At 43.3% G+C, this 20,039-nt stretch overlaps 1 protein-coding gene across 1 annotated transcript in view; it reads right to left on the bottom strand.

Moving 5' to 3' along the window:
* Window positions 1-20,039, bottom strand: part of LOC126248619 (intermembrane lipid transfer protein VPS13A-like) — a 764,418-nt gene that overhangs the window by 525,930 nt on the left and 218,449 nt on the right. Inside the window, exons 11-16 of the mRNA XM_049949782.1 lie at window positions 14,961-15,182; window positions 14,705-14,817; window positions 14,420-14,628; window positions 14,172-14,338; window positions 13,607-13,724; window positions 2,734-3,063 (exon numbers count right to left, since the gene is read on the bottom strand). Of these exons, the coding sequence (XP_049805739.1) occupies window positions 2,734-3,063; window positions 13,607-13,724; window positions 14,172-14,338; window positions 14,420-14,628; window positions 14,705-14,817; window positions 14,961-15,182 (1,159 nt within the window). The remainder of the gene's footprint in view (window positions 1-2,733; window positions 3,064-13,606; window positions 13,725-14,171; window positions 14,339-14,419; window positions 14,629-14,704; window positions 14,818-14,960; window positions 15,183-20,039) is intronic.

The following is a 20,039-nucleotide window of genomic DNA, read 5'->3' as shown; positions in this document are numbered from 1 at the left end:
TCTGAATGGTATATTGACAACCAAGGTGTTCTGGGAATCGGCATCCAAGGGTAACTGGTGCTATGCCTCAGCCTGGTCGATCTTTGAAAAGTACTCTCCCCCAGCAAGCTTGGCGAGAAGGTCTTCCTGTCAGGGAATGGAGTAAGTGTCTACGAGGGACTGAGCATTGACAGTAGTGCCAAAGTCCACACACAGCCAAAGGCACTGTATGTCAGAGGCTCCAGAACGCCAGCAGCACAGAGCTGATCAAGTTCCTGCTTGACTGCCAACCGTAAGGCCACCAGAAGGGGTCGGGCCTGGAAAAAGTGAGGCTGTGAATCTGACTGAAGTCTGGTGTGCGCCTGAAAATCTGAAGCACATCCAAGATAGGTTGCAAACAAAGACGCAAAAGCTGAGCACAGATCGTCCAAGTCCTGAAAAGGAACAGCCGAAGGAATGACCTTAACTTCATTGGAAATTGAAAAGTCAAACAGTTGGAATGCATCCAGGCCAAAAATATTCAAAGCAGATGGATAGTCGATGACAAAGAGGGTAAGGAGGCAGGGAAAACATTTGTATGTCGCCTGGACGATGAACTGCCCACGAAGGGGGATGGAACCATCTCTGTAGGTGACCAAACGCCGAGAGGGAGGTGACAACACAGGAGAGCCCAGGCAGGTATATGTTGCCGTATTAATCAGGGAGACAGTGACCCCAGTGTTGACCTGAAAACTGACACCATCAGTGAAAAGGCAGAGCATGAGGAAAAGCTTCCGTGCTGATGGGTCATCCAGTGGGACGACCAATTGAAGAGCATGTACGGTGTCCTGAGGCCCAAGAGGGGCAGGACTGGAGCGATTTGAGTAACTATGACAAACTTCTCAGATGTGGCCCTCCTTGTCACGCAGCGCACATGTTTTCCAGAGGTGGGGACAATAAGCTCGAGAATGTGCAGTAAAGCACTGTGGGCAAGATGGAAGTGGGCCACGCGACCAGCGATGAGGGGCGACGGGAGGCACCGATGCCTTAGAGATGTCGGACAAAGAGGAGTCCTGACAGTGCTGGCCTCTGTTGGCCAGGCCACATAGACATTGTGAGGGTGGAACCCGCTGAGACGCATCAGTTGCCGCCACTTGCGGCCGGGCTACGAGAAGCTCGTTAGCCACATGAGAAATTTCAAGTGAACGGGCAATGCAGAGAATCTCTTCCAAGGAGCGGTTATTGAGTTTCAGCACCGCAGTACAGACCTCAGGATCGGGTGCGAGCTGAACCACCACATCCCAGATCAGGGAGTCCACATACGAAGCCTTACACTGCTGATTGGTGCATGTAAAATTGCATCGATGGCTGACACACTGCAAGTCTGTAACCCAGGACTGATACAATTGACCAGGCTGTTTATATTACTGGTGGAACTCTAGCCAAGAGGCAACCACATGTTAGTGTTGGGAATAATAGTTTGTCAGCAAAAGGCATTTCGCCTGGACAGAGAGAGCCACAGGATCAGACAATGGTGCCACCTTATGGAGAAAAAAGAATGTGCCTGGGGAGGCCCGAGACAAAAACAACGACCGTTGCAAGGAGTCATTGGTGACTTGAAAAGCCGTGAAATATTGTTTCAACTGATGTAAGTATGTTTCCCAGTTTTCTTTAGTGTCATTAAATGGGGGGGGGAACGCCGGCAGACATGGGAAAGCATCAGACACCCGAGGACTCAGAAGCTATTGTGATAGTGTGTCCCGTGCATCAATTTTGCCTGTTAGCAACCACAGTGACTGCTATAAGATGTCTAACTGGAGCTGCTGCCGCTGCATGAGCTCCTGCTGTTGCTCCAGAAGACAGATCAACTTCGTCTCCATGCTAACAACTACCACCGCTTACCTCGTTGCCAAAAATGTAACCATGGCCGGAATGGTCGCGGGGTTGCCAAGAACGAAATCACGGCGGGACCGAATGGGAGCAGCCCGTGAACAAACAAAATGGACAACACGAAAGGAGGGACATGAACAATGACCGATGACTGAGCAAAACCCTACGAACAACAACACGCAAAAAGCAATGGGGTCACAAGCGAAAAACTCATGAATCAAAAACGTCCACTCGTACACGGAAACAAGCAAAGTAAATGTGTTGTCTGTAGGTAAGATGTCGATAGACTCACCCGAATATCTGACTACCTCACTGAGGGAGAGGCAGGCACTTAAATACATGATAGGGTACATCGCTATTGGCTGCTGGGACCACATGCTGCACCATGGCGCCCTCACATTATACACAGGCCCAGAGCCCGTGCAGCCATGGCTTATGGTGTGGCAGCTGCAGAGACCTGTAGTGGTAATTAAGGTCCATGGTGTCTGGCACAGATTAGAAACCCGTGGTGCTCGGTACCAGATTTTCCAGAGTGCATTACCATTATCTCTTTCATCTTTTACTTTATCCTCTCAATGTTCAGTTTCCAAAGGAGATCTATCTATGATTCAAATGGGTCAACATCTGATATGATAATTCTGTCTTAGCACCTATTGTGATACATTTCTTGTGCGTATGGAAGTTCTGATGTTGTGTGAAATTTTCTAATAGTCCGAGCTGTCTACAATAAGGGTATTGTTTTGTAATACACAATCTACCCTAAAACTAGTGCAATCACGTTCAAATTACCTTTTAAGTTATAAAATAAGCTTTGTATAAATTTCTAATCACTTTGTTTTGTAGAGCTGAAATAATCACTTAGAAAATATATTAAACGTGGCTTACCTGTCAACTTCTAACAACTCTGGTTTAGAAGCAGTTTTATCAGACATTTCTGGAATCTTCTTTTCATGTGATAATTCAGACAATACAATTACTTGTTTAATCCTCTGAAGTTGCTCTTTAGATGGTTCCTGATGGATCCTATCAGTATAAAAATATTTAGCTACAGAACTGTCATCAACAGTTTCTTTATCAATGCTCAGTTCCAATTCAGAAACCCTCAGTGTATTTGGAGAAGGCAAAGGCACATTATCCAAGAAATCCATAACCATTCCTAGCTTCCGATCTGACAGATTTAGTTTCAGACTTGCCAAAGATATATTCAACTTAAACCTGAAATTAGGAAAAGAAATGAGACTTTTTTATGACAGAAATTTTTCACTGCATTGTGTAATACACTGAAGTTCCAAAGAAATTGGTATAGGCATGCATTTTCAAATACAGAGATATGAAAACAGGCAGAATATGGCACTGCGGTCGGCAATGCTTATATAACACAACAAGGGTCTGGCGCGGTTGTTAGATCAGTTACTGCTGCTACAATGGCAGGTTATCAAGATTTAAATCAGTTTAAACATATTGTTACTGTCAGCACATGAGCGATGGGACACATCATCTCCAAGGCAGTGATAAAGTGGGGATTTTCCGATACGACCATTTCATGAGTGTACTGTGAATATCATGAATCAGGTAAAACATCAAATCTCTGACATCACTGTGGCCGGAAGAAGATCCTGCTAGAACGGGACCAATGATGAGTGAAGAGAATCATTTAATGTGACGGAAGTGCAATCCTTCTGCAAATTGCTCCATATTCCAGTGCTGGGCCATCAACAAGTGTCAGCGTGTGAACCATTCAATGAAACATCATCAATATGGGCTCTTGGAGCAGAAGACCCACTTGTGTACCCTTGATGACTGCATGACACAAGGCTTTACACCTTGCCTGGGTCCGTCAACACTGACAGTGACTGGAAACATGTTGCCTGGTTGGATGAGTCTCATTTCAAATTGTATCGAATGGATGGACATGTACAGGTGTGGAGACAACCTCATGAATCCTTGGACCCTGCATGTCAGGAGGGTACTGTTCAAGCTGGTAGAGGCTCGTAAATGGTGTGGACCATGTGCAGTTGAAGAGATATGGGAAACCTCACATGCCTAAATACAACTCTGACAGTTGACATGTACGTAATCATCATGTCTGATCAACTGCATCCATTCATGTTCATTGTGCATTCCAACAGACTTAGACAATTCCAGCAGGACAATAGAACACCCCACACATCCACAATTGCTACACAGTGGCTCCAGGAACACTCTTCTGTGTCTAAACACTCCCGCTGGCCACCAAACTCCCCAGACATCAACATTATTGAGCATTCCTGGGATGCCTTGCAATATGCTATCCAGAAGAGATCTCCAACGCCTCGTACCTTACGGATTTATGGACAGCCCTGCAGGATTCATGGTGTCAATCCACTCCAGCACTGCTTCAGACATTAGTCGAGTCCATGCCATGCCGTGTTGTGGCACTTCTGCATGCTCGTGGGGGTCCTACAAGATATTAGGCAGGTGTGCCAGTTTCTTTGGCTCTTCAGTGTATATGCTTATTATCACATGATAATCACAGCATACAAAAATATTATATTACTTCTGTCTTTAATTTTAATGTTTGATTAGCATAAACTTTCTACATTACAGAACAGTTTCCTACAATAAACAAGTAAAAGTAGTACCTTAATTTTTAATAAGTTGAAAACACACACACACAAACCATGCAGTATAGTCCACCAGTCCTACATAACTGATTATTGGGTTGAACACTACAGTAAAAGATTATATTACTTTTGTTACCAGTTACATGTGTCATTGCCATTATCATTATCCTTATTATCATAATCATCATCATCTATTTGAAGTACTTCCATACTGTAACTAGATTTGTCAGCGTTTCTTGTGAGTGACTTTGCCTCCCCTGCTGGAAGAAGGGCCATTGATGATTGAAAGGATTTTGTGGCTGCTACATGATGGTGCTCCACCCCACTTTGTTGTTAACATTCAGATGCTTCTCAGTCATGTCTTCCCTGGTCAATGGATCAGACGAGGGGGTCCAGATGAATGGCATGCTCATTCACTGGATCTCAACCCATGTGATTTCTGCTAATGGGTCCATCTCAAAAGTATCATTCCAGATGTGTAAACACTGGGGCAACATATTCATGCTGACTTCAACACTGTTTAGATGCAGCCTGGCTGATGCGAATGTGTGAAGCAGAACATGCAATGGTGCATACACGCATGCATTGAGGCATGTGGAAACCATTTCCAACACATACTGTAAGTGTGGTTGCATGCTACAGTGCGTATTAGGCTGTAGTATCTGTAACAATATATGACTCAATAAATGGTTTCTAGCATGGAAACCATGAATGTCTGGACACAAGTTCATTACAGCTTTTTCATTTTGTATCCTCTCATCAATTAATCTCTACAGTTTGTACATGGTGAAGAAAATCACCCTGTATATACATAAGCAGTGCTCACTTGGCCAGGCACAAGAAGTGTCAACTGCTGGACACAGTCTCAGCATATAGCTGCTATCACAGAATTCCATGCGAAACTTAGCAGGTCCTGTCATCCCTGTTGATGAGATTGTCATAGAGCCTTACCTCGCCAAATTCTTTAATAATGCTCTCCCAAGAGCCACTAGCTCAACGCAACATTTCTGTTTTCTCAAATATGAACAGATGTCCTTTGTTGAAACTATGTTCTGCCACTGCTGACTTATCTGATTTATCTGATTTTTAAGTTTGTATACGATATTTGTAAAGCATCTTTGTTTTTAGCCATTAGTATCTAATCATCAGCAAATAATAATATTCACAACAAAGTACTTTTTTCATATTTACACCAGGTGGGTTTGTTTCTGCCACTCCTGGATCATTTAGTCCATACAGAGAATAAACATCGGTCTTCCATACTCCAACTCCCGATGACTGATGCTCGCCCTGGTGGTGATTTTCTTAGAACTTCTTCTGCCGCTAAACTCTTTTTCACCTTTGTCCTTGCTGCCTGTCGCTGGAGCTTCGAATTTACCCTGGGTTCAGAATCCTTGTAGGGCTTCATTCTAAGGATGTGGACCGTATCTCTGGTCTTTCATCATCTTGTGTTGCAGTCAAAATCTTCAACTTCGCAAGTAACATCAGACAACTGTTTTACAACCTTATAAGGTCCTAAGTAGCACCTGAGGAGCTTCTCAGAGAGACCAACCTTCCAAACATGAGTGAAGATCCAGACGAGGTCACCAGGCTGTTAGACAGCAGGGCAGTGGCTTATGTCATACATTCAGCAATCATTTTCTTGAGCCTGCAGCGTGCAGAGTCCAGCTAATTGCCAAGCTTCGTCAGCTCTGGTTAACACCTGGCCGATGTAGTCATTGTCCATGTCAGCAGGATGTAATGGAAACACAGTGTTCATCGTCGTAGTCGCCTCACACCCATGCACCAGGAAAAATTGTGTAAATCCTGTGGCGTCTTGTTTGGTGGTGTTGTGGGCAAACATCACAAAAGGTACCACCTCATCCCAGTTGCTCTCCTCAACACTGACTAACACTGATAGCATGTCAACCAAGGTCTTATTAAGGCATTCAGTAAGCCCGATAGTTTGCAGATGGTAGGCAGTCTTCATGTGATGAGTAATGTTCCACTGATGGTTTATCTCTGTCACAAGATTCAATTTAATACAATGTCTCTGTTGATGAATTTGGCTACCTCGGATGCTTCGGCTGTTTTCACGGCTTTCGAAATAGCATAGCGTGTCAGATAATCAGTGCAAACAATAATCCATCTATTGTCACTGGCAGACATTGGAAATCATCCAAGGAGGTCGATCCTAACAAGCTGGAAAGGCGTTTCGGCTGGTGGAATTGGTTTGAGTCAGCCAGGTGGTTTCTGAGGAACTGCCTTTGTCCTCTGGCACTCTCTATAATGTGACACATAGTGACGGACACTCCTAAATAAACCTGGATGGAAAAAACTCTTGTGGATTCTATCATAAGTCTTAATAAATCCTAAATGTCCAGCCTCAGGTGTGTCATGGAATTTCTGTAGAACATCTAAGCACATGTGTTTAGGAATCACTGGTAGCCACCTCTTTCCAAATGGATCACAGTTTTTCTTGGAAAGTAATCCATTAACTACCTTAAATTGTTCTTTCACATCCTCTGACCAATTTAAGGCAAGCATAATTTGACATAGCTTGGCGTCCTCATTTTGCTCAGCGGAAAGATCCTGGAGTGCAGTGAGACAGTCACTATCTTCATCAAAGTCTTGATGGTCTTGCACAGGGTTTCTTGAAAGACAGTTGGCATCTTGGTGTTTTCTTTCACTTCTGTACACTATGGTAATGCCGTCATACTCGTGGAAGACATAGCGCCCACTTGGTGAGTCATCCTGCTGGATCCTTAAGACCTGTCAACCAACAAAGTGAATGATGGTCTGTAACAACTATGAATGGCCCAGACCACAGCATTTGTGTGTAGTTCTGTAAGTGCTCTCTCATCATACAGACCAAGTACAGGTTCAGGTGTCAGAGCTTTTTACAGCACATCGAAAGAATTTTGTTCAGCACCACCCCAGATAAATTTAGCATCAGCTTTTAACAACTCTTGGAGGGGCCTGGCTTTGATACAAAAGTCTTTGATAAAACGACGGTAATAAGAACATAATCCGAGGAAGCTTCTTACATCTCTAATACTTTTAGGAATAGGGAATTCTGTTATAGATCTCACTTTTGTGTTCTGGCCAAACACCTTCGTTTGACACAAGGTGTCCAAGTATTTTGATTTCTTTTGCTCCGAAGAGACACTTTCTTGGATTAATTTTCAGTCTGCCTTGTTGGAGACACTTAAGAACGGCCCTCAGTCTTTTTATATGTTCATCAAATGTCTCTGAGAACACTATAATGTCATCTAAATAACAAAGACACGTCGTCCACTTCAGGTGACAAGATTATCCATCATCCGTTCAAATGTCGCTGGTGCATTACACAAACTGAACGGTATTACCTTAAACTCATACAGGCCCTCAGGGGTGATGAATGCAGTTTTCTCACGATCAGCCTCATCTACTTCGATTTGCCAATATCCTGAGTACATGTCCATGGTTGAGAAAAACGTAGCCCCCTTCAGACAATCTAGTGTATCATCAATTCATGGACGAGGGTAAATGTCCTTTTTAGTTATCTTATTAGGCTTTCTGTAATCTACACTATAATGCCAACTGCCATCCTTCTTCCTGACAAGGACCACTGGTGACAACCATGGGCTCTGCGAAGGCTGAATGATGTCATTCTTCATCATTTTCTCTACCTCGCTGCGAATTATTCAATGTTCCGTTGCTGACACACGGTATGCTCTCTGGCTTATTGGTTGATGGTCTCCAGTTCTAATCCGGTGCTTCACCGTCGATTTGTCTAATTTGATCTTCACCTGTAGACTGAAGCATTCAGAGAACTCTTAAAGACTGGCGGTTTCTATGTTTCTATGATGCTCAGCTGTTCTTCAATTAACGGCTCGGTGTTTGCTACACACATGCATCTTGGTAGGATCTGTGGTTCTCGATGACAGTTAACTATCCACGGGTCACCGAATCCATTCTTAAACGAGATGATAGAGGCTGGGATGACCAAGTTATTCTTCAGTGGTATGCTTCTCTTACATTCCACTACAAGATCCATGGGTTGACACATGGCATGACGCGTGACAGTTACCTTTCTAGTGCTGACTGCAGGAATTATCACTTCATCCAGCTCACAGTCTCCACACACTCGGATGTGCATCTTCCTGTCCACAGCATCTCATCTGGTCTAGCATAATCTTCGAGCAACCGCAATCTATAATTGACTGAGAAGCTTTCAAAAAGACCTATTGGAGAATGACAACATGACTGCACTCTTGTAAGATGATTAATTCTAAGGGCTGTGTACAGCCACTTATACCCACACGAATGGTACATCTTCCTGTAGGTTTTACGTATTTCCCATTAGCCACCTTCAGCAGAGATATTTTGTCATCGACAAATACGGTTTTCTGCAACTGGCGATGGTACTTCTCCAAAATGACTGAATATGATGCTCCAGGGTCCACAAGAGCTTGGGCTGGTCAGCCATCCATGAGGATATCGAGGTAGTGATCAACGTCGGAGGATTTTTCTCTTTGGCAGCCTCACCTCCAAGAAAGGTCACACCCTTTAGTTTTCCAGGTTGCGGTGGCTAGGTGATAGGCTGGAACTTCTAAACGGCGATGGAGACCTTGATTGGTGTGTTCGGGAGCGTCCTCTCCAGCGGCTATCTTGCAGCGATGGTGACCTACGTCATCCTGCACACACATCTTCTTGTTCATCTTTGTCATCCCGGAGTTGGCGTCAGCTAACATCAGTCTGCTGTCTTCTGGTGTGGGTGGCATTAAATATCTGCCACCTTTCTCAACAATAGCACACCACATGTCCTGGTTGTCCGCAGTGGAAACATACTGGTTGGTTATCCTGGGTCCTCCAGACATCAGTCTTCCTTGGTGCCCCAACAGGTTCCTCATGAGGCATTCTAGGAACATAACTCCACCTGAGTCTCGACTTTTTCACCATTTTAAAGGGAAATGAAGGACGAGAGATTGGGTTCAATGTCTGTTCCGCTTCCATCCTTATGACCTCTTGAAACGTTTCAGTTTTTTGCTCGCTGTGCATATCAGGTGCCTTTTGAACTTCCTCTCTCACTATCTGACAAAAAACACTTTTGAAATCAATTGCTTCCTCCATCACAGACATCGATATGATGCTTTGAAGCTGTTCAAACTTCTTGCATGTAATTCGTTTTTGATGCATTGTCTTGAGATACTAGCACAATTTTATGAAGTCCTCTGCTGTCGACACCTCCTTCAGGAGTAGGGCTTGATACGTGTCCTCAGCAACACCCTTCATGAGATACGCAATCTTATCTTCCTCCTTCATTCTAGGATCCACTATATTACGCAGCTCCAAGCCGTCTTGAATGTAGGATGCTGTAGTTTCACCTGGTCATTGTGCCCTGCGCTTTAATTTGTCTTCAGCCTTGCACTTCTGTCGTTGTGTGTCACCAAAATACTTGCGCAGTTCCACCTAGAATACTTCCCAGCTTGTGAACTTCTCCTCGTTGTTCTCAACACAGTGTCATCCTATTTGTTAAATTTGGCTATACGCTCATATACCTTCATCCACTTGTTTGGATCTTGGCCATCATTACCAGAGAACTCGGAAGGATGTCTCATGTGGTGGCACACAGTTGCTGTCATCGTAATGTTCTCTTCTTCTTCAGTCTCCAGTAGATTGCGATCTGTTGAATATGGCTCGAACTCGGGTTTTTTTCCACGTAAATGGAGCTCTGTCATGGCCTGATGGGAGCCATTGTGTTGTCGATAATGTGCACCATCACAAGTTCCAATATTCAGTGCCTCCACCAGAATAGTGTCACATAGAAGAAGGTGTAATTAGAGGAATGACGAACACTAACTTCACTTAATGAAGGTTTATTCAGCACTTGCACATACAGGAGCGTGGAGCGAACTGCCTCCAGCCAACACACATACAGTATATATACAGCTACAGAACATTCCAGTACACTGATTCTTGACATTTGTGGATAATTCTGGAATGTAATCAAACCAAATATAGAAATTAAAACGGTACAGTCCAGGTGAGTTTTGAATTCCTGCCCCTCCATTCAACATTTAGTATCATAACCACTACACCACGGTACTACTCAGCTTCTGTGGCAATATTTTACAGGGACTTTTACAACAGGTATGTTTTGCAGAGATGGAATTTTGCTACAGAAAGATAAACATAAAGTCCTTTATTATTACTCTAGCATTCCGTAAAAAGTATGAAGATAGATGCCAATTATTATCAAATTAAATCCTACTTACAAAGTTTTAAGAAAGATTATTGAGTGATGGATCTAAGAATATGGTACAACCCATTACATGTCACTCACACAGGATTTACAAAGGCAGGATTATACTAATCAACACTCACACAGACGCAATTAAGCAGTAATTCACCCCATATTCCACACACAAATGGGATGGTAAGAAAACCTAATAGGTGGTACAACAGAAAGTACCCTCTGCCTTGTGATTCACGGTGGTTTGGAGATTATCGATATTGATGCAGAAATGGATTAAGTGTGGGAAAGAGCAAGAGTAGGAGACTGGTAAGGTCGATATGTACATGACGGAAACATCCTTTAGGAACGTCAAACTTGCCGAGTGGTGGAGAGGTGTGACATCCTATTTTGTTCTGTTGACAGGACATGGAACCGTGTGCCCATGTTTGACAGACCCGTTTCACATCTTTCCACACAAAACGCTCGGTGACGAGGCAAGTGGTGGCTTGGACACCGGGGTGGGCAAGATTATCAAGGCGTTGAAAACCAGACGGCGCAGCATGGTGGGAGCAAAGGCTGCAGAATGCCCGCAGGAAAGTCACACCACACTTTGTCCGAAATGCCAGGGAACTTAGCCTTGGTAAACATGAGCAAAGACTGACTGCGGGTCTGTGAGCAGACCCTGAGTGTCCTCATCTGAAGCCTATAGAGCAGTGAGGTCGGATCAATCGATGATACTTGAAATGGCATTGATCCGAGAGGAAATCAGCGGGGATGTTCTCCGTGCCTTTGAGGTAGCGCAATATCTGTAGTAAATTGAGAGACTAGGTCGAAGTGGCGGAAGTGTTGGGGGGGGGGGGGGGGGGGGGAATATCCTCTGGCGGGTTGCAGAAGGCATCTGCCAGCTGTTTGTGACCAGTAATAATGAAGAAAGGACGGCCCTCAATGTCAGTGTGGAAATGTTTGATGGTTTCTTACACTGCCAGAAGACCTTCATCAAAAGCAGAAAAATTTTTCTGTGCTGTAGACAGTTTTTGGAGAAGAAATGAAGTGGTGAAAGTGTGTTGCCTTTGCTCTGTAACACTACATTTTGCTAAGTTCAGAAAAAACTGCCTTTCTGCACACCATCTAGAAATTCTGTCTAAGTCATCTTGTATACTCTTACAGTCACTCAACATGTAAGAGTCAGTATTTGTGACTTAGCATGTAGTCTGACCCATAATCACGGGATACCTTGATACATTTCTTGAATTACTCACTAATACAAAATGTCAGCAGCTGGATGCTATTTTATGTTTGTGGGATATCAATCCAGCTAACTAAAATTTTTGTGAAGGTTATCGACATCATTTGTTCCCTACTGTTAGCTCACATTACATTTTACATTTGTAGTTATCCTGAGTTTGAGTACATCAATCCACTGTAGCTTTAAGAACCCAAGTAAAGAATGAAGGACAACAGGTGTAGCTTTACCTCATGTTTTCCTTGTCTCTTCATCTAATCCCCTCTTCCCTTGCACCTTTCTCCGAATGTCCACTTCCCTCCCTCCTTTTGCTCTTAGGCTAATTTGTTGCGTGCTATTCCTTACACTGCCACATTGTTCTATTACATCGATCTTCCATTTTCTCCCCATTCCAGACTAGGAAAACCAGTCTTGTAACATAAGAATACAGCAATAGTAGGGTGTTGCTTGATACAGTCACATCAATTAAATATCTTAACATTGCGTAGCATATACATCATCCGCCCCCAGTAGCTGAAGGGTCAGCACAGCATGACGGATTGTCAATCCTCTGGGCATGGGTTTGATTCATACGAGCAGGGGGGAGGGGGGGGGCAAAAAAAAAAAATAGCATATACATAATGGAATGAGCACATCAGGTAGGTAGTAGGGAGAGTGAAGAGTAAACTTCATTTTATTGGGGGAATTTTGGGAAAGTGTAGCTCATCTATAAAGTAGGCGGCATATGGAATGATAGTGTGACCCTTTCTTGAATACTGTTCAAGTGTTTTGGATCCCCACCAGGTTGGATTAAAGGAAGACACTGAAGGAATTAGGAGGCATGCTGCTAGATTTGTTACAAGTAGGTTTGATCTGCATGCAAGTATTACAGAGATGCTTCATAAACTCAAATGGGAATCCATGAAGTGAATATGATGCTCTTTTTGTGAGGTACTATTGTAGAATTTTAGAGGACTGGCATTTGAGGGTGACTGCAGAATGATTCTACTGCCATGAACGTACATTCCATATAAGGACCACACAGATAAGATGAGAGAAATTAGACTCATATGGAGGCTTTAAGACAATTTTTTCACTCCTTGCTGTATTTGCAAGTGGAACAGGATAGGAAATGTCTAGCAGTGATACATGGTACCCTTCACCATGCACCATATGGTGGCTTGTGGAGTATGTACATATATAGGGATTTCAGATGAATGGTGAAATGAGAATGGGAGAAATGAACAACGTTTTGACAACCACCTGAATTTTCACTAATGGGTGCAGTTACTGATGATACTACACTATGCTTATTTCAGCACTGTGGGCTTCAACCAGTCCTAAAATGGCCCCCACAGCTTTACATACTAGGTTCACTTTAGTAGACTTAATCTTACAATGGTCAGCTCCTTTAAAATTACTAAGTCTGTTTAGTTGCTTGATTCTCTTGTTTTCTTTTGTTTCAATTCATGGTCTGTTTCCAATGTTACACATTCCATATATGTCTTTTTATAACAATGTGATTTGTTTATAAAGTGATGTGCATGTTTTGCTGCTTACTTTAGAACTCTTCAGTTATGATAGTCAGAAAATTGGAAGATTCACAATATCAGACAACTATGAGCACAGAACACACTACAGGGTGTAATCTTGGGCATTAATTAATGGTCATGTAAAAAGTGTTCAATATGAAAAAATATTTTTCAGACAAATGTGAATAACTATTTTTCTAACCTTGGTAACTGCCTATATTCCGGTTTTACACTATTGGAGAACACTATTTGGCAACGAATTTTCGGAATCAAATGGTAGTCTGTGTCTTGAAATTTCAGGGATTCTCTCCATTCTTCTCCTGAAAATAATACCAACAGAGATGTTCACTTAAGCTGATGTTGCAGTAGAAACAAATATACCAAGACAGTAAAGATGAAGAATTTTACAACACTCAACTATAAAAAGAAATCTTTGTGATATTAAAAGAGTACAGACTGCTGTTGCATGACAACATTCTTCGCAATCTATAATTGCTTTCAGACTCAAACAGCATTTGTAACAATTTCATAAAATTATAAACATGTAAGAGACAAATATTACTTTTACTTAAATCATTTGTGCAAAATAGTTATGAGTGCCAAAGTAAATATATACATTTTCAGTGGTATTTTGTAATTAATGAGTGTTACGGGATATTCTGTGCTGACCCAAGAGCTTACCATTCCAGAAATCTTCCTCCATTTTCAGAAGTCTTTTAGCTCCAATAGGCATTATGGTGATATGTATGCATACTTATTGTACTTACCTGAATCACAAAATAGCAGCTGTAGGTCACAAAAGTCTATATGGAGCCTATCATATAGTCTTTCTTCTAGCTCCATCTGTGTTGCATCTTCTAACCCAGTAGTACTAGTTTGTAGATCACTCCTGACAGTAACACATCCCAGATCTATCACCATTACACTGCCTCCTCTGTCATGGAAAAAAATTACTTTTCGTAATCATCTGGGGTAATAAACAAAGGGAAACTGAAACAGTTTTTTTTTAACTCACTTTTGTAGTGATCCCATTTCAGGAATAACAATATATGGTCCCTTGATGTCCATAGTAATGCTGATTGTCTTTTGGCGGGCAACAGTATACAGAAATAATGGCTTTCCGGCCTGAACAATCTGTTCAATTTTTTGCTCCAAGTACAGAAGGACATCCTTCATACTAGATGATCTTGTTTGAAAGAAATTAATGAGCTCTGATACTGCATGCTAAAAATACACAGAAATTTCAGTTTAACCAATTACACTGAAAAACTTATGAATAACTGATTACTATTTGTATTACCTCATGGTAAACAACTTCAACAGGCTCAACTGCTATTGACAGTTCGAAGTCTGCTTCAACATTAGAAGGATTCTTTTCAAAATCTATTGAGAGGAAGTTCGAAGATGTGTTACCTAAAATAAGGCCTCATTTAGTTAAATTTAGGATACTGCAATGACTAATAACTGTTATATAACATACAATCAAAAAATAGCAGAATAAAAGAAGCAGGTTACTTAGGTGCTGCGTAAATAGCTTACAAGCTTATGGAACATACCTGTATCTACATTATCTGCAGAAACCATTGGAACAAGCTCATTCTCCAAGCTTGTACCTTCAACCACAAAACTTTCAATCCTCATGGAAATTTTGAAGGCCTTTGCTGACGGACGAGTTTCTAAGCTTGCCAGAAACTGTGTTAGTGTGACAACTACAATTTCCTTTCGGTGGTTGATCAAGCTCAGTGAGCAATTTGCTACTGTGAAGTTAAACTTGTGTTCTGAAAAACAAAACAGTTCAGAGCTACAGTGATTATTATATTTGGATAATGTCCTAGAAAGTAGGAATTACATGTTTTGAATGCACTGAATTCATAAATTACTGCACAAATTCACAATTCTATTGTTCCACAACCTTAAAACTTCAGACTTTGTAAAAAGGATCCCACTATCTACTGGAATTCTAGTTTTGTTTCAAACTGTGGTAACATTTTCAGTGAGATATGAAATTATCATTATCTAACAGTAAAAACTAGAGGTTGAAATATCAACAATATTAGGAAAAGGATAGATTGCTACTCACTATAAAGGTGAGATGTTGAGTTGCAGATAGGCACAATGAAAAGACTGTTACATATTTAGCTTTTGCCAAAAGCCTTCTTCAGAAAAGAAAACAGACACATTCAGATGAGCAAGCACACATCATGCACAAAAGATCACCATCTCTGGCAACCCAGACTGTAATGCAGTTGTCATGCTGAGTGGTTATCTGGAGTGGGGCTGGTACAGGGGGGGATAGCACAGCGTGGGAGGGGGGAGAGAAGAGCACTGTCTGGTGAAATATGCACAGATGAGATGAATACATTAGAAGACTGCCAGGCACAACGTTGCGAGGCTGTGGTGCAGGGAGGTGAGTGGCGCGGGTGGTGGTGGTGGGGGGGGGGGGGAGGGGGGGAGGGGGGGAATGGAAAAGGAGAGGAACAGGAAAGGGGAAATATGGGCAGGTGCATTGGCAGAGGGCTGCACAAAATGAGGGTGAGGGGACATGAACAGGGACGAGGTGACAGGACAGAGGTGGCAAAAACTGTTGGGTGGAGAGTGTGCAGACAGCAGGTTACTGTAGGTTGAGGCTGGGATAATTTTGGGAGTGGAGAATGTGTTTTAAGGATAACTCCCACTGGCGTAGTTCAGAAAAGCTGGTGGTGGAGGGGAGGATCCACATAGCCTGGGCAATGAAGCAGCCATGAAATCAAGCGTATTATGTGCAGCTGCATGTTGTACCACAGATTGGTCTACCATGCTCTTGGCCACAGGTTGGTGGGGGCTATTCCTCCTGGTGGACAGATGACTGGCGGTCATACCAATAGAGAAAGCTGTGCAGTCATTGCAGAGATGGTATATGACATGGCTGCTTTCACAGGCAGCATGGTCTCTGATAGGGTAGGATAAGCCTGTGACAGGACTGGAATAGAAAGTGTTGTGTGGGTGGATTGGGCAGATCTTGCACCTGAGTCTTTCACAGGGATATGATCCCAGTGGCAAGGGATTGGGTTCAAAGAGTTCAAATGGCTCTGAACACTATGGGACTTAACTTCTGAGGTCATCAGTCCCCTAGAACTACTTAAACCTAACTAACCTAAGGACATCACACACATTCATGCCAGAGGCAGGATTCGAACCTGCGATCATAACAGTCACGCGGTTCCAGACTGTAGTGCCTAGAACCGTTCGGCCACCCCGGTCGGTGCAGGGATTGGGAATAGCATAGTGTTGGTCTGGGAGGCTGTGGAGGTTGGGTGGCTGACAGAATACCACTTTAGGAGGAGTGGGAAGGATATTGGGTAGGATGTCCCTCATTTCAGTGGATGATGATAGATAATCAAGAAAACCAATCTGTGGCACCGCCATGGGCACCAATATGGCACCCTTCTCCACCAAACTGTTTAGGAGCCATCTAGAGGAAACATTCATAGCCTCCTGGTTCAGGCACATAGATGATATGTTCATGATCTGGACTCAGGATCAAGATACCCTATCCTTATTCCTTCACAACTTCATCACGTTCTCTCCCATTGACTTCACTTGGTCCTCCACAAACCTACGAACCTACAGTACCTGCATTTCGACAGTTGTCATCCCTTTCACACCAAAAAATCCTTCCCATACATTCTGGCCATCTGGGGATGGCACATTTGCAGTGACAAGAACTCCATTACCCAGTGTGCTGAAGGTCTCACCAAGGCCTTCACAGACAGGTATTATACCCCACCAGACCTAGTTCACAAACAGATGTCCCATGCCACATCTCACCATCCCCAAGAACTTTCATCACCCAATACCACCCCAGACTGAAAAAACTGAACCAATCATGCTCTGAAATGAGGGACATCCTATCCAAGATCCTTCCCATCCTTCCTAAACTGATGTTCTGTTACCCACCCAACTTCAATAATTTCATGGTCCATCCTGGGTGCAAGACCTGTTCAGTCCACCCAACCTGCACTTCCTATTCCAGTCCTTTCACAGGCTTGTCCTACCTCATCAGAAGCCATGCCGCCTGTGAAAGCAGCCATGTCATATGCCATCTTTGCTGCAATCATTATACAGGTTTTTCTATTGGTATGGCCACCAACCAGCTGTCCATCAGGATGAAAGACCAGCACCAAACTTTGGCCAAGAGTGTGGTAGACCACCCTGTGGCACAACATGCAATTGAAAATAACATACTTGATTTCAATGGCTGCTTCACAACCCAGGCCATGTGGATGCTCTCCCCCAGCACCAACTTTTCTGAACTGTGCAAGTGGGAAACACATTCTCTGCTCCTGAAATTATCCCAAACTCATCCCATGGTAACATACTGCCCCCATACTCCATCTAACAGTTTCCACCACCTCTGTCCTATCACCTGCTCCTTGTTCATGTCCTCACCCTCATTGTGTGCCACACTGTGCCAACACATCTGTCCATCTTTCCCTTTCCCTGCTGCTCCCCTTTTCCACCTCCCTGCCCCACAGTCTTCTGTCCAAATCACTTCTTCTGTACTGATGTACTTCACCCTCATTGCGTGCTGACCTCTACCAATGCACCAGCACATATTTCCCCTTCTCTGCTCTTCTCCTTTACCACCCCCACCCCCTCCCTCCCCCTACCTCCTTGCACCACAGTCTCCTGAAGCTGCACCAGGCAGTCTAGTCCACACACACTTACCGGACAGTGCTTTTCTCTCCCCTCACCTGCAGCTTGTTATCCCTCCCCCTTCCCTGCCCCCCCCCCCCATTTCCCTGCCACAATAAGACAGTTGCATTGCAGTCCAAACTACCAGAGGTGGCAGCCATTTGTGCATTAAGTGAATTTGCTTATGTGAATGTGTGTGAATTTTCTTTTTTTATATAGGCTTTGACCGAAAGTTGAATGTGTAACAGTCGTTTCATGATACATGTCTACAACTCAACATGATGTCTTTACGGTGAGAATCAATCTACCCTTTTAATAATAGTGTTGAATTACCATTATCTGTTGTTTAAAACTAGTCATTGGAGCAACTTTTTGCGGTATACACAGATGCCATAATCCATATGCTTTAAAGTGTACTTCATATCAAGCAGTTGCTCCATGTGCGAATGGAATACATGAATTGTAATACAATATAATTATGAATGTGCCAATTACTGTTGCAGAAATACATAGTTCACTCACAGCAACAATCTGGAAAAGGAAGATTGCTACTTACCAAATAGAAGAGGCACAGTCACAGACTGATAGAATGGAAATAAATGCCAGAAATATTTCAGCTTTAGGATAAAGTTCTTCTTCAGAAGAAGAAAACTCACACACATTCACACAAGCACAACTCACACACACATGGACACAGACACTGAGGCTTGACTGTGACTTTGTATGTTGTGAGCAGCAATCTAGATAGGATGGGTAGTGGGGGGAAGCAAGACATGGGGTGGAAAGGGGGAGGGATATCAGGGTAGGGTGGGGGAAGATGCTAGCACTGCCTGTCGGACAATGCAGGGATGTGGTGGGAACAGGAGAGGGCTGCTAGGTGCAGCATCTGGGGGCTGTGCCAGTGGGAGTGGGAGAGGAAAAAGGGGGAGAAAACTGGATAGAAGTAGAGAAGGAAAAGGTTAATGTAGATGCACTGCCAGGATAGAAGGCATGTATAGTTCTGTAGTGGGTGGGAGCTCGGAAGGGGAATGGCAGTTGATGGACAAAGTCTAGTGAAGATTGTGGCCAGGAGGGGATGTGATGGGTGGGGAGGGATTACAAAAGAGTTCAGGCAAGTTGGTGTTGCTGGGTGATGTGATGGGTGGGGAGGGATTACAAAAGAGTTCAGGCAAGTTGGTGTTGCTGGGTGGACTCCAGATGTCACAGACTGTGAAGCAATCATCTAAGTCTACATCTACATCTACATCTACATGATTACTCTGCAGTTCACATTTAAGTGCTTGGCAGAGGGTTCATTGAACCACAGTCATACTATCTCCCTACCTTTCTACTCCCGAACAGCGCGCAGGAAAAACAAACACCTAAACATTTCTGTTCGAGCTCTGATTTCTCCGATTTTATTTTGATGATCATTCCTACCTATGTAGGTTGGGCTCAACAAAATATTTTCGCGTTCGGAAGAGAAAGTTGATGGCTGAAATTTCGTAAATAGATCTCGCCGCGACGAAAAACGTCTTTGCTTTAATGACTTCCATCCCAACTCGCGTATCATATCTGCCACACTGTCTCCCCTATTACGTGATAATACAAAACGAGCTGCCCTTTTTTGCACCCTTTCAATGTGCTCCGTCAATCCCACCGCGCAGAAATATTCTAACAGAGGACGAAGGCGTGTAGTGTAAGCTGTCTCTTTAGTGGACTTGTTGCGTCTTTTAAGTGTCCTGCCAATGAAACGCAACCTTTGGCTCGCCTTCCCCACAATATTATCTATGTGGTCTTTCCAACTGAAGTTGTTCGTAATTTTTACACCCAGGTACTTAGCTGAATTGACAGCCTTGAGAATTGTACTATTTATCGAGTAATCGAATTCCAACGGATTTCTTTTGGAACTCATGTGGATCACCTCACACTTTTCGTTATTTAGTGTCAACTGCCACCTGCCACACCATACAGCAATCTTT

Source organism: Schistocerca nitens, chromosome 3 (genome assembly GCF_023898315.1).
Source record: "Schistocerca nitens isolate TAMUIC-IGC-003100 chromosome 3, iqSchNite1.1, whole genome shotgun sequence".
Classification (NCBI taxonomy): domain Eukaryota; kingdom Metazoa; phylum Arthropoda; class Insecta; order Orthoptera; family Acrididae; genus Schistocerca; species Schistocerca nitens.
Note: the sequence above shows the minus strand (reverse complement) of the source record. Positions and strands in the feature narration are given on the sequence as shown.